Source organism: Panthera uncia, chromosome C2, assembly GCF_023721935.1.
Source record: "Panthera uncia isolate 11264 chromosome C2, Puncia_PCG_1.0, whole genome shotgun sequence".
Classification (NCBI taxonomy): domain Eukaryota; kingdom Metazoa; phylum Chordata; class Mammalia; order Carnivora; family Felidae; genus Panthera; species Panthera uncia.
Window position 1 is genome coordinate 4,082,981 of NC_064810.1, and position 27,682 is coordinate 4,110,662.

The 27,682-nt window shown below is 56.2% G+C and overlaps 1 protein-coding gene across 1 annotated transcript in view; it reads left to right on the plus strand.

Annotated features, from left to right (window-relative positions):
* The first annotated feature begins 439 nt into the window (after positions 1–439).
* TMPRSS2 (transmembrane serine protease 2) overlaps positions 440–27,682 on the plus strand; it is a 35,636-nt gene continuing 8,393 nt past the window's right edge. The window contains exons 1-8 of the mRNA XM_049627819.1: positions 440–548; positions 9,304–9,374; positions 11,562–11,784; positions 16,524–16,610; positions 17,279–17,398; positions 22,672–22,798; positions 24,049–24,159; positions 26,552–26,595. Coding sequence (XP_049483776.1) covers positions 9,360–9,374; positions 11,562–11,784; positions 16,524–16,610; positions 17,279–17,398; positions 22,672–22,798; positions 24,049–24,159; positions 26,552–26,595 — 727 coding nt within the window. The 5' untranslated portion in view covers positions 440–548; positions 9,304–9,359. The remainder of the gene's footprint in view (positions 549–9,303; positions 9,375–11,561; positions 11,785–16,523; positions 16,611–17,278; positions 17,399–22,671; positions 22,799–24,048; positions 24,160–26,551; positions 26,596–27,682) is intronic.

Below are 27,682 nucleotides of genomic sequence, written 5' to 3' on the forward strand. Positions count from 1 at the left end.
GGGCACAGGAGGGCTGGAGAGGGTCCTCGGTGGTCCTTGCATGGGGACAGAGGCCACACGCTCTGTCCAGGAGCTCCCGGGGGGGGGGGGACTCCGGCGGGGACTCAATCACTGCCCCCCCAGAAGTTCCCTCCTTAACCCAAACTCGAGACCTCGGGGCCCCAAAGCGCTCGCAACGGGGGCGGTCCAGGGGACGTGGGGAGGGAGGCGCGCCCCTCAGAGCCCTACGCCGCCCTCGGCCCTCCGGGGACCTAGCCGGAGCTCCAAGGGGTCCACCTCGCGGGCGGGGACCGGGAGAGCGCCCCGGGCTTTCCCGGGAAGAAACTCCTCCTCCCGCCGCCCCGCCCCGTCCCCTCCCGGTGCCCGAGGTGCCCCGGGACCGCGTTTAGGGGTGTCGCCCTTGGCGCTCCGACACCGCCTCCCGGGATTAAAGCGGGGACTCCGGGCAGAGGAAGACGCGAGTTCCGCAGGAGGCCGAGGAGGCGGAGGAAGAGGAGGAAGAGGAGGACGAGCCAGGGGCGGAGAGCGCCGGGCGGGGAACCCCGCAGGTGAGCGGCGCGCCGGCCGGGTCTCCCGGCGGACTCTGGGGCGCGGGTCCCAGGAGCGAAAAGAAGGATCTGGGTGCCAGGGGACAACCCAAGCGTCCCCCCCCCCCCCCCCCCCCGCGCTGGGTGGCGGCGTCTGGAGGTGAGGCCAGGTGTGAGCAGCGCGAGCGCAGCAGGTGCGTCCTCCCGCCGGCGGGACGCCCCGGGCAGGGCCGGGCAGCGCGCCCTCGGTGGGGGCCGGAGGGGGCCGGCTTCGCGCAGCCGGGAACGTCGCTCCGCGTCCCTGGCTCTTTGGTCGGAGCAGAGAGTGCCTCGGGGTCCCTCGGGGTGGGTCCCCTCGGCCAGAGCCGGCTCCAGGACCCCCCGCCTTCTGCGGCCCCGGAGCTGGGGACCAGGGGTGCGCCTTTTCCTTTGGGGGGATGAGGAGGACGGAGCGTTGCCTATCCGTTTCTTTGTTTCGGGAAAATCTCTGCAGCCCCGAAGTGTTACCTGAACTCCTTCTACTTCTTGGTTCCCTCCCGAGGTGGGGAGAAACTGGAAACTCGCTGTAGATTCCGGGAGCGATACCGCCGGCGCGGCGGGGACGGCGGGGACAGGGCCCAGAGGGCCCCCGGGCGAGGCGCGAACGGCTCGGCCGTTCCGGGGAGGGACTGGCCCACAGCCCGGATCAAAGCCGGGCCGCCCGGGCACCGGGGTCCGCAGGAAGCCGCCCGGGAGGAGCGCTCCTGGCCCCGGACGCGCGCTCCCTGCCGGGGACAAGGACGGGGCCGCCCCGGCGCTCCGGTCCACCGCACGCCGTCAGGCCCGGACCTGGACAGTGGCTGCGGGGCTCAGCGCACCGGCCTGGCCGTGGACAGGTATCCTGCCCGTGGCCCCACGTGCTCTGCGGAAGAATTGCCTTATGGCCCCAAAGTTCGTGCGTCCACACCCCAGAGGGCATTTGCCAGCCCAGAGCCCTGAGCCGGTGCTGAAGCGGTCGCCCCCACCCGAGGGCACAGCCAGGTGGCCTGGAATCCCAAAGCCCGAATCCCTTTTCAACCCACAGGGGAGGCGGGGAACGGTCAAGAGGAATCCTAGTGGCTCATTTGGGAGGGAAATGATAGCTGGGAGGCCGAGGTCCACCTGGTGGGCAGGCATCACCAGGGGCTCGGCCCTGACACAGCGGACCCCTAGATTCCAACTGGCGCAGCAGTTCCGGGGCTAAGATGGGCACACCCAGGGGGCCGCTGGCCTTTGTGCTCCTGGCCTAGCAGCTACAGAGCCTCACCAGGCTCATGGAAACTTACAAAGGCCGCCCGGAGGGAGTTTTAAGGTGTTCAGGAACCCTGAAGTGCGGGTTGTTGACTTAGCCTGGGAGGTGGGGGGAGGTTCTCCCGGAAGTAAGGCCGGTGCCAGCCTCCCCTGAAGGCCGGTAGGGGCTGGGAACGGGGACAAAGATTACCCAGGCCCAGGAACCTGGGGACGCAGGCTCTCAGGCTGCCGCTGCTGGGTGAGGCAAAGGGACCTGGTGGGCCAGGTCAGGTGGGGGGGAGCCCCCAGGAAGTCGCTGGCTTCCTTTTCTCAGCGTTTCCAGAGGTGAGGCCTGCCTGCCTCCCTCCACCACGGCAGGCCTTACTGGGGGTTGGGGTTACCAGGAAAGGGCATGGCCAAGCAAGCAAACGCTCAGCCCAAGAGTTGGGGGGTGGGGGGCGTTCCCGCAGTGGAGACCCTCTGCCTGGAGATCGGTCACTCAACTCCTTCCTCTGTTTTTGTTTTTTGTTTTTAAATATCAACCCGGGAGCAGTGTGGCCTTTGTTCTTGGCTTGGATGAGTCAGGCCAAGCCACTTTTCCCTTCAACATTCACAAGGTCAGGCTTCTCCTAACAAGGCTGTGTTGTTGCCAGAGCCCCGGACGCTGCTTGGAGCTCGGGCCTCGCACCCGTGGCTGGCTCTGCCCTGGGCTCAGTCCCCGGAATTGCAGGAGAAAACGGGGCCGCACTGGTGTTATAATAATAACGGCAAACCTGGATGAGGCACTGTCTTCCAGCCAGGTGTCATTCCAAACTCTTTGTAGCGTACTTAATTATGGGGAAACTGAGGCAGAGAGGTGAGATACTTGCTCCGGGTCCTGTAACCCCTGGGAAGACCTGGGGAAGAAGCCAGGCTGTCTGGCTCCTTAGGGCTCTGACAGGTAGTGCGGCTGCCTTTCCTTCCTCTAGAAGATGGGAGTGTCATAGAAACCGTGTGGACAAGGGCTCAGGGTGCTGAGAGCGGGGCCCAGGGAAACCTCACGCGGAAGGGACTTGCTTGGGGGCCAGGCTCGTTCCCCCTATCCTAATATTGGAGCACCTGCCCACAGCCCCACCTGGACTCGGTGCTGAATCTTCCAGAATAATCCAGGCAGACGTGTGCAGGACTCCTCCGCGGGGAGAGCTGAACTCCCTGGCTATTGGGACATTGAGGGACAAGACTCAGGCGAACATGTGCAGTAGACAAGGAAGCCCAGATACCTGGGGGCCTACCCAGAAGTGCACAGCAGGAGCCCAGGCTGGTGGCTCACTCTTTTCCACCCAAACCTGTGGCAGGGGTCCTGGGAGAGCTTCCTAATGAGATCGAGGTAATTGTCCTGGTTCCAGTCGCTGTATCAGACTGACAGCGGGGCGGAGCTTGGGAATATACTTTCTTAAGCTCTCCAGAAAATCCCAGGGCTTGGGGGCCAGGGGCAGGTCTAAGCCTTGATAATAGGAAAATTGGCAGGGTTGAAGTTAGTGGTGACCAGTTCGGTTACGTACAGGTTGGAAGCCGGCCTCTGATGAAGGTGGTGAAGGGCGTCTGGAGAGGCTCTCGGGGTCTGAGTGCTTTTCCATGTCGGTTTCCTCTGCTGCTCTGGATCTCCCGGGGTCATCCTGCTTCTCACAGCTGCTCGGCCTTTGCTCGCCCTCCCCGCCCCACCTTTCCGGGGCACCTGCAAGGACCTGCTGACATTGGGTCCTCCCAGGATGAGTTGGTGGCCTCTGCGGATGGGGTGTGAGGGCATCACATACCTGAGCGCTGAGACCTGAGTTGGGAAAGCACCATGAGTCCCATCCTGGTTTGGTGCTGGGGACCAGCACCATCTCGGGCCATCTCGGGGAGCCCCGGCTTGTACGCCTCCAGGGGTAGTGGGCCAGGGGTAGAGGGCCTGGGTAGTGGGCCCTCTGTGCTCTGGGCCACCCTGGCCTCAAGTACATGAGGAATCCTGGGGAGTAGCAAAGGGCTTGGCTGGTCATACAGGCAGTTTGAGGGGGACGCCGTAGGGGCAAAGCTGGCCGTCAGGAAGGAGAAGAGCCGGCCAGGGAGTCTGTCTGTCCCGGCCGGCCACTGCATGGTGGTTGGGAGCAGAGGCACCAGCACGTATGGAAATACCACGGTCACGGGCAGCCTTAGAGGCATCGGGGGAGAAAGGCAGACGCCGATTTTCCGGTGGGAGTGCGGGCAGTCATGTGGACTGTGAACGGTGTGAACTTTGAAGAGGGAAGGTGGCCCAAAGACATGCTCGTAGAGGCGAGTCCAGGAGGAGGAGGACAGGGCTTGCTGGGTAGAGACTCAGGGCATTTTGCTGGTGTGGATGGAGCTCAGCCGTGGGCGTCCCCGCTGTATGAGGGTGCAGGGGTGTGGTAAGGGAGCACAGGACGTTTGAAGGGCACCACGTGTCGTAGCGGCATTCTGGAAGCTTTGCGATGGCAGGAGAGATTGGGGGCTCAGGGGAAACCGGCAGGAGGCTGCGGCGTCCAGCGGACATTCGACAGAGAAATCTCGTCAAGCGAGAGCTGAGCTGGAAGGAGACGTGGCCTGGGCCTCACGACCACTGATTGGTGTACGAGGCAGGAGACCCAGCATCGGAGTCTCTCAAGGTCACTGCTCTGCGAGGGGCCGTCCTGGCAGGACCCCACACCTGAGCTCATTTCAACCCTTGATCTGAACTCCGGGGACGTGGGGCCTGTTTTCCAGGGGTGCTGGGTCATTCTTCGGGTGTCTGACCTCAGGCAATAAGAGTTCATCGTCCCTGGCCCCCCCAGTCAAAGCTCAGCACCCTTCTAGAATACGCTTGGACCAATACACGTGGAGAGCCCACCTGCCAGTCTCAGATCAAACATGCTTCCATTTGAGGAACTCTGTTCTCTCCAAGGCAACTAGTTGACTATTTAAACTTCCTCACTGTTGGAAATTTGGTTTCCCGGGATTGGGTTACACCTGCCTTTCTGATACCGCTGACCGCTTTGATTCTGGCTGCGTCCTTTGGATTTACACAGACTAAACTGAATGTCTCTCGCACATGACAGTCCCTTCGCTACAGGCAAGCAAATCTTAGCTGCTGTCACGATGTGATTGTTCAGTGCCTAGCGTGTGTTGGCCACGGTGTTGGAAACGGACACACTTGGTCCTCGAAACAACCCTATTACTTTATTATCCCATTCCACAGATAGACTTGGGCAAGGTCTTCAACCCTAGCCGGGGTCTTTGCACGTCTCGGGACTCCTCTCTCCTGCAGGGACCCGGACGCCTCCCCAGCTGGCCTGTCACATTAGGTGTGCACTCAGTCTTGTGCACCTGGGCCCGTGAGGTCCCCCACGTCCTCACCTTGGAGGCTGGTTTTGTCCAGGTGCAGACTTTCCGGTTTGCGCTGTCCCTCAGATTCCGTCTTACTCCTTTGGCCTCTGGAACTCAAGAACTATCGGAACGCTTTCTTGTATGCTAGTAAGCTAACAAAGCTTAGCTGTAAGAAAAAAGACAGAAAGAAAAAAAGGGACCCGACCCAATTCCTGCCCTAAAAAGTTTGTAATCTCAACCGGGACAATGAGGCATTCATAGAAAAAGAAACTTGGAGGATGCAGGCAGAACCTCTCCTGAGGTGATGACTCTGCCTCTGTGTGCCTGCACTGTTCCTGTGTGAATCACCACGTAGGCCTTTTGTCCGATTGTCTTATACTCGTTCATGTTGACTTGCTTCTTAAACCCACCACTGTCCGATAATTTGCACCTAACAGCGCTTTGGATTTGGGGAGGGGGGGTTAAACATTTTTTTAAGTTTATTTATTTATTTTGAGAGAGAGAGAGCATGAGCAGGGGAGAGGCAGAGAGAGAGAGAGAGAGAGAGAGAGAGAATCCCAAACAGGTTCTGCGCTGTCAGATGCGGGGCTCGAACTCGCGAACCGAGAGGTCAGGACCTGAGCCAAAACCAAGAGTCGGACGCTTAACCGACTGAGCCACCCAGGCACCCTATAACAGCACTTGTGATTTGACGCAGTGGTTGAGGCATAAAGGGGCTGTCCTTGATCATTTGGTCATTGGATAAGGAGTGTCTGTCAGTACTGCTCGCTTCGAAGTTTGAAGAAAGGGGTACAGGGGTCAAGGAAGGGGGGCCTCAGAAAGCAAATGCTTTCTGAGATTTCCAAAGAAGAAATTTATTGCTTGGAAACAGCTTCGTCATGTCACGGGGTGCAGGCAGGACTCCACGGCACGGTCCTGCCGAGCAGTGGCCGGGCAGGTGCTCGGGGTGACCCAGCTCTCTGCAAAGAGAGCCCCGAGTGACCGAAACCACCGTGTCGTGTTGTGTGACTCAAGTGGACCTTTCGGTGCCGGCGCGGGGAGCTGGCCGAGAACAAGGAGGGGCTAGGAGCTTGGTCACACATCTGCTCTTTTGTCACTTAAAGAGAAAAGTTCTTTGTTATGGCTGGGTTTCCGGAATCGAGGAGAAGCATCTGTGTCCTTTAAATGATAGGAAAGGATGTTTGAGAAACCACGTCTCTCCCCATCTAGGCTGTCTTGCTCGGCTCAAAAACCAGTTGAAGAGCTTTGCTTGGCTGTGGAAATGCGTAGGGGTTTGTGTTTGTTTTGGTTTGTTGTGTGTTTTTGTGACACGTAACCTTATTTCTACACGTGCCGGTTTTGAAGATGAACCCGACCCCGTGTGGCCTCCCGGGCGGGGCTTCTTAGAGATCCAGTTCCAGAGTGAGACCCTGCCCCTTCCTTTCTTTTCAGCCAGAGAAAAGTACAGGCAGTGTGACTCCTGTCTTCTGTTCCAAAGTCCGGGGAGGCTGATCTGGGCGCACCGGGTGTTTCTGGTTCTAAGGTTGTGTGGCTCGTGGGATCTCTGGATGAGATAGGATTATCCTGTCGTGACTTCTGGGTCCTGTGGCTTTTACGGGATCATTCATGGCTGTGGCCGCCTGGGCTCCTTCCTTCCCTGGCTTCCTCGTCTCTCTCTGTTAAGGATCTCGAATGAACAAGGAGCATGGATTTCAAGCGTTGAGTGATCATTCCTTTCAGAGGGCTCTCAAACCGGGAAAGACGCCAGAGGGATCAGATTTTCATTTCCTGAAACTTCACCCAAACCTATAACCGGTGAGACAGCTCAGAGGCGCGGGGAGCCGGAAACCAGAGGGCTGAGAATGTTTGCTTAGGCAGAGGGCTTCACAAAGTAACCTTGGGGATGTGCTGTGATTTTTTTCCCCCAACTTGGACCAGAGGGGAGCGGGAGACACTGTATGTGTTGGGTCTTAGAGCCCTTGTTCTTCAAGGGGCACACGTAGGACAGGTGGATTTTTTTTTTTAAGTTTACTTATTTGAGAAAGAGCCAGAGACAGAGAGAGAGAGAGAGAGAGTCCGAGAGAGAGGGAGAGAGAGAATCCCAAGCAGGCTCTGAGCTGACAATACAGAGCCCAACTCGGGGCTCTGACTCACGAGTTGTGAGATCATGACCTGAGCCGAAATCGAAAGTCACTTAACCAACTGAGCCACCCAGGCGCCCTGGACAGGTGTTTTAATATGTGATCATCACACCATGTAGAGGCTTCCATGGGGACCCTCCCAAGTGTATACTGGTCAGGTTTCTTTCCTCGTATCTAGAACAGTGTTGCCCCCTTTTGATTTTTTAAAGTGAAAAAATCCCACAGCTATCCCTGTGGACTCACGCGTGTATTTTGGCTCTATGTGAACAGTAAAGAAATGACGTGGTGCCTGTTTATCGTGACCCGCTCAGGGAGGTTTCCCAAGATTACAAAGCCACCCTCACATTTTCATTTACAGCAAGTTAACGTGCGTTTTGAGTTTGACGAGTCCAGTGATGATCGTGGGCCGGAGTGTCGCATCTCGCTCCCCTGGGGTTTCGGGGCGGGTGGACTTGGCCGTTGGGGAGAAGTACCCAAGGCAAGTCTGCAAATGCCTCCTCTCAGTCCCCAGCCCCCCAGCCCCCCAGCGGCAACATCTGTCAGCTTTATAATCACTTTTATTTAACAGAAATGTCTGCATCTCTGACCTTGCTGCAGACACCGAGGGCTACATCGGTATCCACTCATTTCACAGCTCATCAACCCGGTAGTGGGGGCTGCTCTGATCTCCTTTTGTGGATGAGGACGCTGGGGCATGGGAACGTTAGCTGACCTGCCCCAGGTCCCAGGTCCCGGAGGGGACGGGCTCACCCACTGCACTGTGCTGCCGGCCGCCGTTTGAGCACCTGCTGTGTGCCAGGCACTTTACAGGCCGTGTGAAGGCCAGAACTTTCTCACTGGGAGCACGGTCTCGTGGGTGGAGGGCTTGGAGGGCCATTTCTTGCAGTGTTCTTTGGCCATTCCGAGACAGCAGGGAGGGGCCCAGGGCAGCCCTTCCTGTGCCCACAAGAGGGAGGGAGTGATGGCCGAATGGGGGCTTTACTATAATGCATCCCGTGTGGATGGTGTTTCCAGAAATTGCTGTCACAACTGTTCACAAACCTCTGCAAACAAAAGCGCCTTCTTTTCATTACCACCAACCTCAGAAACGATCAAAATGGTCAGTTCCGAAGTGTATTTTTTGGATTCGGGGTAGTAGGTGGTGTAATGGGCACGTGTGGACGTGTTTTACGGAGGGTTTTTTACATGTGTTTATTAAGAAGTGGGAGATTCCACATGGCTTATTTGGAAAGTCCGGTGTGACCTCCCTCGGGTACTAAGTTCGGGACCACGTGCTCTCCGGGGGACACCTACCTCCCCAACCCCCACCCCGTCCCCATGGGCGCTCAGCAGGAGCGAGGGAGGGAGCCTCTCTTGGCCAGCTGTCGCTTGCTTGGGCCCCCTCGTGAAATCCTCACTGGGGGGGGCGGGGGGGGGCGCCTGGGTGGCTCAGTCCGACTTCCGCTCAGGTCACGATCTCGCGGTTTGTGAGTTTGAGCCCCGCGTCGGGCTCTGTGCTGACCGCTGTTCCGGATTCTGTCTCCCTTTCTCTCTGCCCCTGCCCTGCTCACACTCTGTCTCTGTCTCTCTCTCCAAAATAAGTAAACGTTAAAAAAGAAAAAAAAAATCCTCACCGGAACGGGACCGTGCCCGACTCCATATCCATTTCCGTGCCAGATTCAGAGAGGTTCAGGCGCTGATGCAGTGATACCTCCGGGAAGGGGTATTGCCACGAGCTGACCCCAGGTCTCTGCCCCCCCGTTAACCTCACCTGAACTTGAGGGTCTGAGAGGCACCTCGTGCCTGCTTCTATTGCCGGGATCCTCTGTTGCAAGAGGCAGCCTGGGGATGTCTGGCCAGAGCCGTGTTAAGCGTCGCTGGCCTTGGACCCTAAAGCAGGCAAGCACCAGGCTCCTTCCGCCCGTGCGTGGGGAAGAGGCGGGTGAAGGTGAGGGCCAAGGTCAACGGGTAGAACTTCTGTTTCTTCCGGAGCTAACTCTCACCTAGAAAGCCTTCTGGTTCTTTCCCCATGGGCCTCCTAAAAACTCACCGGTATGGAAGTACCACAGTCTTATCATTCTGTCTTCTAGGTCGTCTTGAACGTTCCGGATCTCTACCATTACCTGATGCTGCTGATAAACTCAGGATGGCTTTAAACTCAGTAAGTGGTTAATAATTACCTCCCCAGCCTTTTCTTCGTGCCCTTAATTCCTGTTGTTATTTTCTGAGGTGTGTGCTGGGCAGCATTTTAAGAGCTGGCCGCAGGGAATGCGTGTGCTCCATGGATGCTGGTCGGGCCTTCTCTCGGTGAGGCTGGGCGGGAGTGCGGACACAGCAGCTGCACCCCTTGAGAGCGCCCCAGAGCTGTGGGGCGGTTGTGGGGCATGTGCACTGCTCACTGGGGCCACTTCTTTTCCTGCCCTGCAGGTGGGTTTCAGGATAGGATGTGTGGAAGGAAAAGGGGCAGGAGGGTGCCCGGAGGGAGGCAGCCCCAGGGAAGGACAGCAGACCCCTGTGCAGCCGCGTGTCCTGATGACTCGGGGGAGGCTGTGACCGAATGGACCACTGGGCTGACCATCCCTCTCTCTGGACGCCCCCACTGCCAGCAACTCTGGAGACTAATGCAGTGTCCTTATCCTTGGTCCCCATTATCTCTCACTGATTTATCTTTTTTTTTCAATATATGAACTTTATTGTCAAATTGGTTTCCATACAACACCCAGGTGCCCTCCTCACTACCCATCCCCCACCCACCTCTCCCTCCCACCCCCATCAACCCTCAGTTTGTTCTCAGTTCTTAAGAGTCTCTTATGCTTTGGCTCTCTCCCACTCTAACCTCTTTTTTTTTTCCTTCCCCTCCCCCATGGGTTTCTGTTAAGTTTCTCAGGATCCACCCAAGTCTCAGTGATTTATCTTATACCTGGGAATGCACGCGTTCAGGGCAGTTGTGTGTCATAACAGACATTTCCCGTATCTTCTATCTGGAGAATAGATCTTTACGCTTTTTCCCCTTTAGCCATTGCTGGTAGCTACTGTCACTGGATCCATTTAAAACTTCCTATCCGCTGCACAAGGCTCTGCGGGGACAGGCCACTGTGCCTGCTACAACCTTCCCTGGGTGGGACAGCATGTTCTTAGATGCTTCCGATAGAGACCAAACACGTGTGCTTTTTTTTTTTTTTTTTTTTTTTTGCCTCTGGTGCCCCATTTAGATTAGAGATTACACTGTTTCCCTTTCTGTGCACTGCTCTGGTTCAGAGTTACAGTCTTTGAACTTCTGAAGGAGAGCGTCAGTGAGTTATTAAGCAGAGGTGAACCCTGAGAGCCCGCCTTTGGTGCATCGCTGTATAATCCCGCTTCCCTGGAGGCCCCGCTTAAAATGCTAAGCGTGATGCCTCCTCTGCTCGGAATACCAGTCCTGTCGGAGACCATGGTCCACAAGAAACGGAAGAAATGAATGAGTGGGAAGAAGGCTGGGGGGCACACGTGGCCTCCCAGCGTGGCCCAGCCGGTGGGCGATTAAGGAGGACGGATACAGAGGACACGGTGGGGGTCCAGGCGGGGTCTTGAAGGGGCAGCCAGGAGAAGGCGGCGTTTAGGCAGAGGGAGAAGAGAAGGGCATTTGGAGAAGATGGAGGGAGCCGGAAAAAAAGCTCGGGCTGGGGCAGCCGCTTGCACACCCTGTGCGCTGAGACCCAGCGGTTGCCCTCAGGGCGACAGAACCCCTCAGGCTCCCTGCGGACGTGCGTGCCCACAGCCCCCATCCACAAGCTATTTAAATGTCCGTTAGTAAACAGTGACACGTCTCTGTAAGAGACGAGGAGATAGAAAAAGAACTTTTAGAATAGCATGTATAATGTGGACCCTTAGGTAAATTTCTTAGCCTCCATCGTTCACGTTCGTCTCTGCAAAATGGGCGCATCCGTCAGTCATCCCTGCACCATCGTCGGGGGGTCCTGCTTCCAGGAGGTCGTGAATGCAGGTGCCTGGCTGCCGCTCAGATACAGCCGGTACTGTTCCCCTGAGAATCTCCGTCCCTGGGTTGGGGTATTGACCCATTCCCAGACTCCTGCACGTTTTTTCTTTAATTTACATTTTATTCTTCACTAAATTGCGGCGTTGACCGTTACTCGCTCTTTACTTCAAAAAATGACTAGTGAGCAAATACAAAAACCGTTGACAACTAGCTGGAAGTTCTGGCTAGCTCTTACTGCAGGTAAGTTCCGTGTTCGGCCCGACAGGAGTCTGCAGCCGCCTTATCAGTACCTTGTCTGAGGACCGTGGGTGGGCGTGTAACCTTTAGGGCAATTGGGGTTTTATGTGATTCATCTTCTTCTTCATTGTTCAGGGGCCCCGGCCAGGTGTCGGACCTTTCTACGAAAACCATGGATACCAGCCTGAAGGCCTGTACCCCCCGCGGCCCGCCGTGGTCCCCAGCGCCTACTCGGTGTATCCGGCTCCCTACTACCCGCCCGCGGTGCCCCAGTACGCGCCGAGGGTGCTGACGCATACTTCCACGCCCAGCAGCCACACGCAGCCCAAGTCCCCGTCGGGGACAGTGTGCACCTCAAGTAGGACCCCTTTGCGTCTACTTCCTACAACAGTCCAGGCGCTGGGGCCTGTCTTCTCCGGTGGCTCTGTCGCTCACCGTCCTCCGTCTGCCGGGGCTCCCCTCTCCCTCGCTGTCCCTGCCCTTCTCGCCTCAGCCTCAGCCCGCTGCAAAGCCCTCTCTTCACTTTCCTTAACCCTCCTGTCGCAGCCTTGTCCCCACGCAGGGCCTCCCTGTCCTGCTCTTGCCTGCGGGGCCTGTCGCTGGGTCTTGCGGAAGGAATGGTGAGCTAGGCCACGGGAGTCACCACCCACCCTGTCTTTGTGGTGTGGTTCCCTGGAACAGCGAGTTGTGTTTGAGATGCGGGACAAGGCCTTTGTGCTCAGCGAACGAGGTGGCTGGTGTGGTTGTCTCGTATCTCGTGGCTTTAACGATCTCGTGGAGGGGGGGTGGGGGGCGGGGGCGGGGTGCTAGGTGGCTCAGTCTGTTAACCGGCCGACTCTGATTTGGGCTCAGGTCCTGATCTCACAGTTTATGGGATCGAACGCGGAGCCTGCTTGGGATTCCCTCTCTCTCTCTCTCCCTCTTTCTCTGCCCCTCCCCTGCTCACACACCCTCTCTGTCTCGAAATAAATAAACACATGGGGCACCTGGATGGCTCCGTCGGTTAAGCGTCCGACTTCGACTCAGGTCACGATCTCGTGGTTCGTGGGTTCGAGCCCCGCGTCGGGCTCTGTGCTGACAGCTCGGAGCCTGGAGGCTGCTTCGGATTCTGTGCCTCCCTCTCTGCCCCTTCCCTGCTCACATTCTGTCTCTCTCTATACATATATATATAAATCTCAAAAATAAGCTAAACCTTAAGACATTTTTTTAAAGTACACATTTAAAAAAAAAATAAAGTAAAATAAAAAAAGGATCCCGTGGACACAGCAGAGCAGGTGTAGACCAGGTAAACGAGTACGGGTATTAGTGATGCAACAATTCGCATTTTGTCGACGGGGTTTTTGTTTTGCAAGCACGCATGTGCACACAGCTTGTACGGTCAAAGATTAGCAACAAAGTGCATTTCCACCTGCCCCCGCAGCGCATCGCAAAGCACAGAAGTGAGTCCCCATGGCCTGTGCTGCTCGAGGCTCCGTGTGCACGTCTCTGGACCCCTGTAGCCCTCAACCAGCGCCGTCACCCTTAATTCCGCCCCGACGCTTCCGTCTGCTTCCCCCACCCTTCGCAGATGGTTCTTGTTCCTTCCTCCTCTCGTCAACCTCTACTTTTTTTTTTTAATGCCAATTGTTGAGAGACAGAGACAGAGTGCGAGCGGGGGAGGGGCAGAGAGAGAGGGAGACACAGAATCAGAAGCTGTCGGCACAGAGCCCGACGCGGGGCTCGAACTCAAGCCATGAGATCGTGACCTGGGCCAAAGTCACACGCTTAACCGACTGGGCCCCCCGGGCGCCCCAACCTCTACTCCTTTTTATTCCCACATCTCCTACCCTTCAGTCCTCCTCCTCCTCCTCAGTTACCCCTTCTCCTTTCCTATACGGTTCCCTCTTTCCCTCCACTGGTTCTTCTCGGATCAAGGAAACACCCGCCTCTGCACTGATGTCTTTCTGGTGGTAGTTGGGGAGGTTGAGACCGTGGTTCTTAATCGGGGCTGATTTTGACCCCCACGGACACTGGGCAGGGCCTGGTCGTTATAACTGGGGAGAGGCTGTGACTGGCAGGTGCCACGGATGCTGCTGAACACCTGTGGTGCACATGACAGCCCCCCGCCACGGAAGACCCGGCCAAGATGTCAGTAGAGCCGCGCCCAGAAGCCCCGGTCTTAGTTCATCATGGTGGTTGGAAGGAAGCCAGGGTGTAGACGGCTAGGGAACTCCTGACAGTGGTACCTGCCTCCCGGAAAAAAGGGGGTGGTGATCAGAAACCAAGGGTCCCCTCTTGAGGTCAGCACCTTGAAAGGGCAGGCAGACAAGGGGCACCCACTCGCCTGACACCCACATTTCCACTGTTCTGGGGGGAAACCTGGTGATGACAGCCAATTGGACAGGAATCTGCATCGTCCTTATCAGTGACTTTATAAGGGAAGAACATGAGCCTACATGTGTGACTTTGCATTACAAAACTGCCCTTTAAACTCAAAACCAGCTGAGTGAACCTACCTTTCTATTTTTAAGACCTTTTTTAATTGACTTCTATAGACGCGACAGACATTTTATAAGTCTAATGTTTGGCCTTGGAAATGTTTTTTTAATTAGCAGTTTTTTAGAGTAGTTTTTAGGCTTACCCAACAGCAGGGCGCAGTCCCTCTTACCCCTCTTACCCCCAAGTCTGTCCCCTCATCTTGCCGTAGCGGGCCCCGCTCGTTACAATCGATGAACCAATATGGATACATTGTCATTAAAGTCCATAGTTTTACATTAGGATCACAGTCTTTCCCTTGTGTGTCCTGTGGGTTTTGACAAACGTACAGTGGCCTGGCCGTCATCACAGGAAAGAACGGAAGTTTCAGCACCCTCAAATAGCACAGATTCGGGAGTGCAAGGGCCATTTGGGGACATAATGCATCTCTTTGCTGTAGCAACGGTCCTAAATGTTTCACGCTGCGTCCCAGTGCGTGCACTGCTTAAAGACTGGGTTTTGGAGGAATCGAGGCCAACAGTCAGTGATGCACATGCTTGGTCCTGGGCTCGCTAGGGCCGAATCAACGGCAGACCGAATCGATAACGACGAAGGGGCATGGGCAGTGAGTTGTAATTAAACCCAATAGTAGCACGGTTGCAAACCAGCCCCGAGTCAGGTCTGGACCGACCAGACGCTGACTGCAGGATGCCTGTCCAGCGAAGGTGGGATCGGGGGTCCCGCTGCGCACCTGCTCCTAGTGAGGGGGGGGCAGGTTGCCCTCTGCCCCTTGAGAGGTTCAGAATACTTAATAGCGCCTAGCTCACCGGGCACGTTATTTTATCCTAGATCAAACAGCATACAGGGAAGCTCCCCGAAGCGAGAAACTGTCCTTGGCTAACGGGTCAAACTGGCCATTTGGAATTTCCCCTGTGAGCGTCCCCTGCCTCTCCGCCCTGCCCAGTTCTGGTAACTTCAGGGCTCTCCTCAGACCAGTGGCCTCCGCCTCCCTTGTGAGCCTGTTAGAATTGCAAATTCATGCCTCCCCGCCCCCAGTGGAATCCGAATTCCTGGTGATCGAGGCCAGGAACGCTGGTTAGCAGGCTCCCTGGTGATTCCTAAGAACATGATAACAAGATGAGAGGCGTGGCTTTGAGCCCAAACAGATGGGTCAGCCCTAGTCCACCTGACTCCAGAAGCTGAACTCTAGCCTCGGGTGACTTCCAGAAGCACAGACGTGTACAGGTGGGGTTCCCCGGGCCTCCCCCACCCTCCGGGACACCCAGGTGTCCCATAAACAGAGGGTGTCAGAGGGTCTGTTGAATGCCCTCTCTGCCTCCCTGCCCTCTGCCTCTCTACCCTCTGCTCCCCACCCCCCACCCCGGAGCCACTAATTACTGGGTGTCCCTTGTCTGGCCCTGCCCTCTGAACCTTGGCTTACACTCTGACCAACAACGGGCCCCTCGTTTTGTTTTGACTAGAGAACGCTGATGACCCTCTGCAAATGACTTTATTCGTAGCTGAGGTGTGAGCTCAGTGCTCCTCCTCCAACCAAAAGGCTGATGTCAGCACTGCCCGATGGAACGTTCCGCAGTGATGGGAATGTTCTACACCTGCCCTTTCCGTACAGCAGCCCCCGGCCCCGTGTCTGTTGAGCATTTGAATTTACGGAACTGTTTAATACCCCTAATGATACGTAACTGAAGTGCAAACAGCCACATGTGGCTGGTGGCTGTCGAACGGGACGCTGTGGGTCTGTGGCATCCATTCGCTGACCTGCCTTGAGTAAGACAATTTATTCTACCTTGAACACCAGCGCCAGGGAGGTGATAGTTTGGGGACATTATTACTGCTATCTTACGCTTGTATTTTTTTTTAATTTTTTTAAATATTTATTTTTTGAGAGAGAGAGAAAGAAAGTGTGCAAGCAGGGGACGGGCACAGAGAGAGGGAGACAGAGAATCCGAAGCAGACTTCAGGCTCTGAGTTGTCAGCACAGAGCCTGATGCGGGGCTCGAACTCACAAACCGCGAGATCATGACCTGAGTCGAAGTTAGTTAACCGACTCAGCCACCCAGGTGCTCCTATGCTTGTAATTACTAAAACAAGGCATTTTCCCTCTTTGGGGCAATTTTTTACATTAATCACTTATGGGACTATTTTAAGAAGATAGTTTTTTTTAAAAGAGCTTAACATAAGTGTATGTTACTTCATATCATGGCTTCCTGTTTTGCTTTTGTGCCCTAAATCGCATAAAATTGAGTGCGTGGAAGAGGTTGAGACCTCCCAGGATGCGTTCTTAAAATTAAAAAGCCTCATTTTTAAGTGGATAAAAAGTTATCATGGGGCACCTGCGTGGCTCAGTCGGTTGGGCATCTGACTGTGGCTCAGGTCACCATCTTCTGGTTTGGGCGTTCGAGTCCCACAGCGGACTCTGTGCTGACCGTGTGCAGCCTGCTTGGGACCCTCTCTCTCCCTCTCTCTCCGCCCCTCCCCCACTTGGCTTTCTCTCTCCAAATACATAAATAAACTTAAAGTTATTATCTCATGATATGCTTTACTATACAAGCAGTGGTGAGATGTGAGAGTGTACCTTCTAAGAAATGCTGTAACCACATGGTGTGCCCGCCCCCCTTTCCCCAGAGGCGAAGAAAGTGCTGTGTATCACCTTCACCTTGGGGGCCGTCCTGGCGGGAGCCGTGCTGGCCGCCGTCCTGCTCTGGAAGTTCAGTAAGTGCAGGGGGGCATCCTCGTGGGGTGTCCCGCTCTCCAGGGGTGGGGCTCGTTGCTTCTGTTTGGTGACGGGGACGCAGAATCCCCGTCCTCCTCCTCCAATCTCACGGTCCCCGTTGTTAGGAGTCACTTTCCCGCTTCCTCCTACCCCATGGGTCGTGGGAATCCCATGCTGTAGGTGGAGTACTGACCACGGTGGGTTTACGCGGTGCTCTGGGGCGCTAGCTGCCGCCCCGGGGCCACCTGTCCCCTGGATCTCTGTGCAGCATCACCTGCTACGCGCTGGGGCGGGTCTTGCCTGCAGCAGCTCTTTAACCACAGCCCGGCCTTTCCGTCCACCCGGGGCAGGGGACTCAGGGCATTTACGGATCCAGAGGTCACCTGAGGAAGGCGGGGGGTGCTGTCCAAGCCCAAGGCTGGGAGCCCTTCCCCGCCCCGCTGGAAGTGATGCTCCAGGGCCCCCCCTGCCTCTGACGGCCAGCCCTGTTTCCTTTGGTAGATGATGGGGTCAAGGACGCACCCGCTCCTTATAAAGACAAAGGGGGGACGTGCTCTTGTCTCCTGCCGCTTGGGGCTCGGAGAGCGGACGTTGGCATTCGCAGCGGGTGTGTGAGGTTTTCCTGGTGTCCCCAGCTGACTGGGTCTCCCTCCCGTCTCTCTGCAAGTGGAGAACAAGTGCTTGGTGTCCGGGATCGAGTGCGGGTCCTCGGGAACCTGCATCAGCCCCTCTCACTGGTGTGACGGGGTCCTGCACTGCCCCAGCGGGGAGGACGAGAACCGATGCGGTAAGTCGCAGCACTGCGTGCGCCTGGGGACGCGACCGCTCTGCCCGGGGTGCCCCGGCTCCTGGTGTCCACCGCAGAGACCGCAGCCCCATCCTAGGCAAGATGGCCAGGCCTGTGTCCGGCACGGCCACCCGGGAGGTCACTGAACCGCTACCTGGAGGCTGTACCTTTGGTCTGACCGCAGATGAGGACCCAGGCTCAGAGAGGGTGTGCTCCTGGCCCAGCAGCACACAGCGGGGACAGAGGGGGACTGCAGGGCTGGGTCACTGTGACAGGGCGCCCCCAGCTGGCCCGGGGCGTCACCTCACAGCCACTGCAGGAGCGAAGTATTTAACGCGGAGATCAGGGGGTGCAGTATGTACTTTCAAAGCCGGCTCGCCTTTAGAATCGTGTGTCTATCATCACAGAGCGGGCACCTGGCTTTGCTTTCGGTATTTTCTGTCGATTGTTGCAAGTGATTTCAAGGGTGGTGGCGTGGCTGTAATCGGAGATGGGGCCTGAGCGGGAGCGGTGCTGCATCCACCGACAGCCACCCGCAGAGTGAATCTGACCTCAGTCCGGCACCGGCCGAGGGGACAGCACGCCGGCTGGTTGTTTCCCGGCCGTGCCCGTGTGGCCTGGGTGGGCGGAGATGGAGGAACGAAGCATCGCCTAAGGTGCAGGTAACTGAGCTCCACCCCTGGCTGGAGCTGGCTTATTTGTCTTGAAAAGCTTTTACGTTGCGGTCCTCCCGCGGAACATGTTAGGCAGTGTGACCCAGGCACGCGGGGACCACGGCCGTGGCGCTGTGATGCTACGTCCCCACGCCCTGGATCCTGCCGCACGCTCTGACACGTTTATATGACAACCACTTGTTTTTAAGCAAACAGAAGTTTCGGCATTGTAGCGTCAGGGGCATCGCCAGAAATCTCACGAGCGGCTTTACTCCTCTCCCGTCCTGTTTCTCTTAACTCCCGAGGGTTCCATTTAAACATGAGGCAGACTAGGGGTGCTTGGGGGCCTCAGTCGGTTGAGCGTCCGGCTTCGGCTCAGGTCATGATCTCACGGTTCATGAGTTCGAGCCCTGCGGCGGGCTTTGTGCTCACAGCTCAGAGCCTGGAGCCTGCTTCGGCTTCTGTGTCTCCCTCTCTCAAAAAAATAAACATAAAAACATTTAAACACAGGGGTGGAGGATGTGGGTCCCCTTTCTTCTCCTGGGCCTTCCAGGGTGAAGACAGCTTTCCTGCATGTCCTCTGAGCCAGGTCGTGGCACCTGTGCGGGACACTCTGCTGGCCCCGGCTGGTGGGACCCCCCAGTGGGGAAGGCTGGGCCGTGGGCGCCGGCTCTGTGTGGCCCGTGGGGCGGCCTGTGTCCATGGCCGACACCTCGGTCCGTGAGCCCCCACAGCACAGCCTTGCCGGTATCCCAGAGAGCGTTTGCACTTGGCAGTGACCCCCCCCCGCCCCCCACTTCGTTAAATTTTCAACACACCGCCTTGCCTGTGTGTTGGTGACATATTTGTCGCCATTTTCCTAAGTAGGGGGCGTTGCGATTCAGAGCGTGGTGAAGCGATCAGGTGTGATGGCTTTTGGTGTTTTCATACGCGTGGACGGGCGCACATGGGCAACCCTGAACTCTAGCAAGACGAATTGTTCAAGTTCCTCTTCCTCCCTGTCTTCTTAATGTTTACGTTGTGTCTGTTTCCTTCAACACGTTGAGCTAACGTACCCGGGCAGATCAAAATCAGGAAGTACCCGAGGATGTGCGGGAAAACACAACCTCCCCCACCCTGCACGCACACGCGCGCGTGCGCGCACACACACACACGGTCATGTGCCCATCCACCAGCCAATCACGTTTCTCTCTCAAGGGCAACAGATATGCGCCTCTCGCTTCTCTTCCGGAGAGTTTTTAGGTGAAAAAGCAAATACGTGTGTGTATATTTTGTATTGTCCTCACCTCCCAGTGGTCACTGCCCCGCTGACTGCACGGGCCTTGATGGCACATCCTGGGACCATTTCTGATTGGGACGTGAGCCCTCGCTTTCCCGCAGCCACACGCTCCGTGCTCCTGGGTGTAGACATGCCTTGGGAGGCCTCTCTTCTGGGGGACCCAACATGCATGTTCCAGGCACAGGAGAATATTGGTAGGAAATACCTCCGGAAGCAAGATCGATGGGTCAGATTTTGTAATTGGATAGACCCACCTTAACTTGGGATTATTTAATTTCCACATTGATCATTTATATAAAGCAAAACAGGTGACCGTGACATCGTGCGTGTCTTCTGCGTCGGATCAGAACACACATTTGATGTGCTTGCAGTTTGTCTACCTTGTGGGGCGGACATTATTTTCACCAAAATGCACATCTTCTGACACTAAAGAATACCGCCCGTGCCGTTGAAAACGTTCAAGTGTAGGCAGAGAGCGTTCTTTTTCCAGGGGTGCGTGTGTTCTTGAATATATATATCGAACGTATGCGTATTGTTAATGCTAGTCCGCTTTCTACATCCGTCGCCCTGGTTTCTGTGGCCATTAAATGTCGCCAGGGAAACTGGAGAACCACTCGAGGTGACCCAGTTACCGTACTGTTCTGTGCACTTGAGATCAGCTGAGAGGGGAGGCCTTAGGTGTTCTCACCGCAGGAGAAAGGAAGGAAAAGAAAGCTGGATCTGTGCGAGGTGGTGGGTGCGTTTGATGGTGGCACCCGGTTCCCAGGGTACACACGTCTCAAAACACCAGGTCGTACCCCTTAAGTATGTGCAATTGTTATCTGTCCTTTAGACCTCAGTAAAGCCGAGAAGTTCCTGATACTTAAAAAAAGAAAGAAAAGAACTTGAGCTTGGGACCGTTTCCAGCTCTCTGGGGCGTCAGCTGTCGTGCTCTCCTAGTTACCATTTGTCTAAGTGTTTATTTAAACTGCAGTTGGTGCACATACAGTGTAATATTCGTTTCAGGTATACAGGAGAGTGATTCAATAGTTGCATACATCGCCCCGTGCTCATCATCACAAGTACCCTCCTTAATCCCCATCACCTGTCCTAGTGAGCATTTGACTGCAGAGACACGAGATGGAAGGAAAAAAAAAAATCCCTAAAATTACCACAAACCAAAAAGGAAACGTCTCCTTCACTTTCTGCTATGCCACGGTGTCAGTTTTATTTTTAATTTTGGAATTATTTTTAATTTTGTTTCATGTTTATTTTTGAGAGAGAGAGAGAGAGAGAGCAGGGGAGGGGCAGAGAGAGAGGGAGACACAGAATCCGAAGCTGGTTCCAGGCTCTGAGCTGTCAGCACAGAGCCGGACCTGGGGCTCGAACCCACGAGCCATGAGATCATGACCTGAGCCGAAGTCAGACGCTTAACCGACGGAGCCCCCCAGGCGCCCCAGGGCCCCCTGCCCTGCACACAGTGTGCCCTTATTTTTAACACCTTACATCGGTATGGGACTTTCATTTCAATTGATGAGCCAGTTATTAGTATGTCATTATTAACACAAGTCCTTAGTTCATACTTGGCATTGTGGACAAACGTGTAATGTGTTTGCATTTGGACAGCGGGTTAGAACAAATGTGCAATGACGTGTACCCACCAGTACAGTATCACACAGAGTATCCTCACTGCTCTGAAAATCCTCTGTGCTCTGCCCGTTCATCCCTCCCTCCCCCAACCCCTGCAACCACTCCATAGTTGTGCCTTTTCCAGAATGTCCCATGGTTGGAATCATACAGTTTGTAGCCTCTTCAGAACGGCTTCTGTCACCTGGTGATACGCATTTCAGTTTCCTCCCCGGCTTTTCCTGGCTTGATAGCTCGTTTCTTTTTAGCACTGAGTGATGTTCCATTGCCTGGATGGACCACGGTTTGTTTAGCCACCTCCGGGAGCTCGTGGCTGGCTCCCACATGGCGCGTGGGGATCACCCATCCAGGAAGCATTAGGAAATTATCAGACCACGGCTGGTCACGTCACAGGGAATAAGCCAGAATGTCCACTGAGTTGGGGCCACAGAAGCGGGGCAAGAATGAGGTCTGCGATAATCAGGTCCTCATTTTATATTTTAAGTCACATGTATTCCCCCCGGAGCTCAGAGCACGGGCTCACATGCTTTTGCGCATCAGTGAACGTCGTACGTCACACAGCGTTTAGCAGCCTGCCCTCCTTCACGGCATGCCGTTTTCAAGGTCATTTGTATGAATATGTGACACCAGTTAATCGTCAAGCCATATGGGCGGGACCCGCTCTGTGGCTGTGCCCCTCCTGATCCAGCCATTCATACATGGAACGTTCTCGGAATTCTGGATTGTGGTTACCCCTAGGGAGGGAGAAGTCACTGGCATAGAGAGAGGTTTAGACGATGTCTAAGGTGTTTCATTTCCTTAAACATAAGCACTGAGGTCATTTGGGCGAAGTGTGACTGAATTTAGAGGCAGAACCTTGCACCAGGGGGGTGTGGCATGTCTCTGGTGCTCTGCCAGGTTCCGGGGTGTTGGGCAAGAACGGTCGATCTGTTGTTCAAAATGATTGTTTAAAGATCATTTCTGGGGGCGCCCGGGGGGCTCAGTCAGTTAAGCATCCGACTCTTGGTTTCAGCTCAGGTCACGGATCTCACAGTTCGTGAGTTCGCGCCCCGAATCGGGCTCTGCGCTGATGCTCGGAGCCTGCTTGGGATTCTCTCTCTCCCTCTCTCTGCCCCTCCCCCACCCACTCTCTCTGTCTCTCTCTCTCTCTCTCTCTCAAAATAAATAAATAAAACTGAAAAAAAGACCTTTTTTTTTTTTTAAAAAAAAAAACCCTTTATCTTTTTCATTTATTTTTAAATACTAGCTTTATCCAGATATGGCTCACATACCATAGAATTCATCCCTGAGAACATACAGTTCGGTGGCTTTTCTACGATCACCCCCTCCCCCCACCCCAGGGCCCCCCGCAACCACTAATCCACAGAGTGTTGCTCTGGATTCCCCACTCTGGGCCTTTCATACAGCGCATGGGCCTGCGTGGGCCTCCTTTCAGGGCCGATGACACTCCGTGGCGTAGATGGGCCACCTTGTGTCCATTCATCCGTCCACGGTTGCTTACGTTCTCCTGCCTTCCAGCTCTTGTCTGAACACCCGCTGCCAGTGCTTTGGGGGTAAGAGCACTTTAGAGCCGGGAAGGGGTGCGTGGTCAGTGCCGTGGGGACAGGACCCTTCATGTCGCTGCCTCTGAGCCTTTGTGTGGGGGCGGGGGGGGGGGGGCTCGGGTGGTGTCGGGACGTCCCCCAGAATCTCACGGAGCGTCTCCTTCGCTGCAGTGCGCCTCTACGGACCGCACTTCATCCTCCAAGTGTATTCGTCCCAGAGGAAGTCGTGGCACCCCGTGTGTCAGGATGACTGGAGCGAGGGCTACGGAAGGGCCGCGTGCCAGGACATGGGCTACCGGTGAGTGCGGCCCCACCGCAGAAGCGGAGGGAAGATTCTCTCTGCCCTCCCCGGAGGGACCTCTGGCTCCTTCCCAGAGCTGGTCAGGGAAGCCAGCAGGTGCCCACCGCATCCCCCTGCCGCCGTCCCCTGCACCTGGTGAGCAAGACTCACTACCCCCCAGCCCTGCCGCCTCCTGGACCTCCATCCACTCCCGGTTCCCCGTCCGCTCCCACCCACGGTCAAGGTCGCCGAGGTCCAGGGTGCCGGCCGGGGACTCCTTTTCTCAAGGAGCTCTTAAGGAGCACTGAGGCCTCACCTCCTCAGGCCTCCCTGGCTGGGGGTGGGGGGGCGGCGGGGGGTTGGGGAGGTCAGAGGACACAGATGTGCAGACGTTCACTGCATACATGCTTGGGGGACGCACTGAGCCTTTGAATGGGGGACAGGTGGCATCAGATTGCCTTGGAAGAGAATTCAGTCCTGCCTGTGGCCACAGGGATGGGGGGAGAAGCAGGAGGGACCCTCCCTGGGGCTCCCAGCCAGGGGCTCCCCAGGGTATCGCTTGGCGTGCATGGCAGCCCTCTGGCCGCACGGGGAAAGGCTGTGTGTTTGTATGTCACTATGTCTTCCTCGGGGTGTCTCTGTGTGACTTCTGCGCAGCACTGGGGGGGTTCTCCATATGCCAGTAGTCAAGATTAATCACTGCTTGATAAGAAGCGTGACATCTTTGGGGGTGGGGCAGAGGGGGAAATGGGTGATGGGCATTGAGGAAGGCACTTGTCGGGATGAGCACTGGGTGTCGTATGGAAGCCAGTCCGACAATAAATTATGTTTAAAAAAAAAAAAAAGAAAGAAACTTGGCATCTTAGCCAGCGAAATCTCTCCAAATGCCATCCTCAATGGACATAGTAACGCCCCCATCGTGTTCAGGACCCGACGGGATTTTATAGCGGGGGAGTGTTTTAACATCTGTAAATTCTCTTAGGTTACATGTACTCACGTCCCCTCTGTCCTTATTTCTCTATCCTCGCCCAAACTAGATTAGAAAAAGGCCCACGGAGGGCTTTCACCTGACGCTTCCGGGTTATTGGGTCCAAAGAGGATTATTAGACAGCGTCACTTGATCAGACCTTGTGGTTTTGTTTCCCACATGCTAAGGTGTCCCCCCTAATCCGAACACCGTACGAGAGAAGTATGGCGATACGGCCCAAGGATTTGCCGTCGCTTATCATGAAGCCATTATTTTAATTAAGGTTTTCCGTCTCCTTTAGGAATAGTTTCTATTCTAGCCACGGAGTAGCGGATGACAGTGGGGCCACCAGCTTTATGAGGGTGAACGCAAGTGCTAACCATATGGATCTCTATAAGAAACTGTACCACAGGTATTTGGTGATTTCTTTATTTTTCCTTTAAGAAGTTTTGTAACGAGAGCAAGCAGGAGACACCATGGGGAGTCACGGTCCCGAGGTGGCGTTCTCGGACTGAGATTCCAGTATCGCTGAGAGTTTCTCTCCGGGAGGAGATCGGACTCGGAGTGGGGGTGGTTCATTCTCGGGGAGCAGCTGAGGGTTATTTGCCATTGTCTTCATGCCCTCTGCCCTCGGCCCTGGTGGCCCTAGAAAACATGGTAAAATGAAAACGGAGAGTCCTCCTGATCGCATTAAAATACTCCCCAGACATTAGAGACGGACGGACTGCGGGTCAAAGTATGTCTCCACGAACCCCCGAGAAAGTCAGCGTCCTAAGGGGGGTGACCAACCCATCCCGCTTCGCCCCGGGATGGTGCCCGTTTCAGCCCGGAAGTCCTGCTTCCCCAGGGGCCCCCTCGGTCCCCAGCAGCAGGGATGGCTGGTCCCCCGGCCCCCAAGCCACCCTGTCAGATGGCACCCGGCCGGGCGTGCGCGGCATCCCGGGGGGCCCGGGAGGGAGCAGCTAGTTCGGTTCAGCCCACGTGTCCTTTAGCTCGAAGCCAACTTGTGGCCCGGGGCGGGTCTCAGTGTGTCCCGTGGGTGGAAGAGAACCTGAACAGCAGATCGCAGGATTGGTGGCCTAGCTGGTTGGGAAGATGGGGGACAGGGGGTGCTTGAGCTGCTCGTTTCGTCTCGCGCGTGTTTAAAATGTTCACCGTCTCCCCAGACCGTCGTTGCTACCTGCCTGCTCTTTCATGTGAAAGTCGCACGGCGTCTTTGTGTGCGAGCCCTGGTCAGCTCCCAGGTCCCTATCGCTCATCCCCAGGTGACTGGCCAAGCCGTCACCTCCCCGTGGGCCAGCTGCCAGGGGCTGCCCTTGGGATGGGTGAAGTGACGTGGCACCCCTCCTTTCCTTTGAGCGGGCGGCCGGCGGCGGCTTTGCGTTCCCGGTGGCCGCTGGCCGTGGTGGCTGGGGGGCCGATTTCCGCCCAAGCTGCCCAGCCTGGCTGTCCCCAGGAACGTGACAGAGTGAGCCCAGGAGGAGGGCTGTGCTCACCAGGTGCACATCAAAACGGCGGGGCCGCGGTCTGCCTGCCCAGGAAGCTAAACACAGCTGCCTGGGCTCTTTGTCGACGCTGAGTGTTTCTGTCCTTCCCGGCGACACTCCCGTGTGGGATCAGGGCTGCGCGGGGAGGGAGGGCCACCACCTCCGGGACTCACAAGGTGGCTGCCGGGTGGGGGTGGGGGGGCGGAAGGCTCCCTTCTCTTCGCTTTGATCCCCGAGTCGCAGACTCCATGTGACCACACGCTGGTGGCCGGACGGCGGCCCCTCCACATGGAGGAGAGTCAGCCTCGTGACCCTCAGAAAACATTTTCTTTTCATGGGAACGTGTCTTCTCTTGGCGTTGCCATGCCGCACAGCCGACGACGCCTGGGACACACAGTGTCCGTGGAACCGGGGGGCATCTCGATGTGAGGGTGTCAGAAGCTGACTTTATGTGTGGAACTTGGGCTTGTGTCGAGTCGTTTGGGGGAGGTTCAAGGAAGCAGGGCTCTGCTCTGGATTGGATGCTGTTGGGAAGCGAGGCGATTTTGCGATTGGGATCTTAATGCCTTTTTTCCTTCTAGAAGGGGGCTGGCATGAAGCCAGGCTACACGGAGATTGGCGGCCAGCAGAGGGGGCTGTTGGTCACTGTGGTCTAGACTAGGCTTCCGGTCAGGTCCCGGGGGGACCCCCTGAATGTGGTTACGTTGGGTGCAACCCACGACCAGCTACCTCTCTCCTCCACCATCTGTCAGGGGAAGATTCACTCTGAGACGGAATGCGCTAGTTACTTATTTTTCAGATGTAACTTCACTTACCTCCTAAATGAGTGACTTAACTTTTCTTTGGCTCCTGAGCCAACGAGGGGTCGTCTCGTTTTTCTGTGCAATACATGTAAAGCAGTTACAGGAACCCGGAAAGTTACAGATGACTTCCTTACAAAATTAGAGGGTGATTTTCAGTTCTGGAAATAAAAATAATAGCTCATGTTATTGGGTGCTTACCCTCACAACCAGTCTATGGCGAGGCACTGTTATCCCACTCTACAGATGGGAGAAACGACGCACAGAGAGGTTAAGTAACGAGCCCGAGGTCACACAGCTGTGACTTAAAACCCGGGCTGGGACTCAGTGTCTGCTTGATGCCAGTGTCCCCCACGTGGATGTGCTCTCCTTTTTTGACTCTTCAATCGCGGGCCCTTCTGTGTCTGGGGAGGCAGGGGGGGTGCGACCATGGGAAGAAAATGTTTATTTCTAAGTATTTTGAGGGTCAAGCATCTCGTGTATTCTAGTGACCAGAACACCCCCTGTTCTTTTGTAGTGATGTCTGTTCGTCAAAAACGGTGGTTTCTTTACGCTGTATAGGTAAGCAATTCCTGGTTTCCACCGCCCCCCTCCTTTTTTTCTCCAAAGGGAGCACCCTGTACCTTCAGAAATGCATCCCCTGCGTCTGGGGAGGCGGGGTGATGGGGTGGGATGTGTCTGAGCCTTGCGCCCGGTCCGTACCCCAGCTCCACTCAAGGAACACCTTTCTGGAACTGCAGTGTCCTGGAGATGCCTCCGGCCTCGGGGCCAGGGACGCAGCCGTCCTGCGGGGACAGGCAATCTCAGGAAACTGAGCAGTAACTCCCCAGCCAGGCTCAGCTCAGGCTCTTTCAGGAACCAGGAGGGCATGGTGCTGGCCCGCCCTCCGGCCCTCACCGTCCTCCTCGTGGGGCAGGAGGCCCACCCCCTCGAGCAAAACCTCCAGGCAGCCCCCATTGGATGGACACTCGTGGAGCCCCGCCTCCTTTGCCCTGGCGGTGACGGGGACAGGGCAGACACTGGAGGGGCTCGCAGATTTACCCAGGGAAGCCCCTGGGACGTTAGCATCCTCTCCAACCTCCCTTTCTCCCTGGGTACGGGTCCACTGTGAACTTTTGCCTGTGCCTCTGAGGCCCCTGCATCACCCGCCCGCATGACCAGGAGCCTCTGTCTTGTGGCTCCTTCCCCGCCAGCGCTCAGAGTTTCCAGAGAGGAAGCCTCCTCTCCCTTTCTGGCAAAGAACTTGTCACAAGTAGCAGCAGGCCAGGCCAGGCATTGAGGACTCACACTCGCTCTCCGTCCTCCTTCTCCTTCCTCCCTCCTCCCTCTTCTCTTCCCCTCCTCCTGCCTTCTTTCTCCTTCCTCCCTCCTCCTCCTTCATTCTCCCCCTCCTCCCTCCTTCTTCCTTCCTTCTTCCCCCTCCCTCTTCCCCTCCCTCCTCCTCCCTCCTCTCCCTTCCCTCCTCCTTCTCCCTCTTCTCTCCTCCTTCTCCTTCCTCTCTTCCCCTCCTCCTCCCCTCCTGCCTCTTCCACCCTTTCTCTCCCTCCTCCCTTCCCCTCCTCCCTCCCTCACATTCCTCCTCCTTTTCCCTCCTCCTCCCTCCTTCCTCTTCCCTTCTTATCCCTCCTCCTCCCCTCCTCCCTTGCCT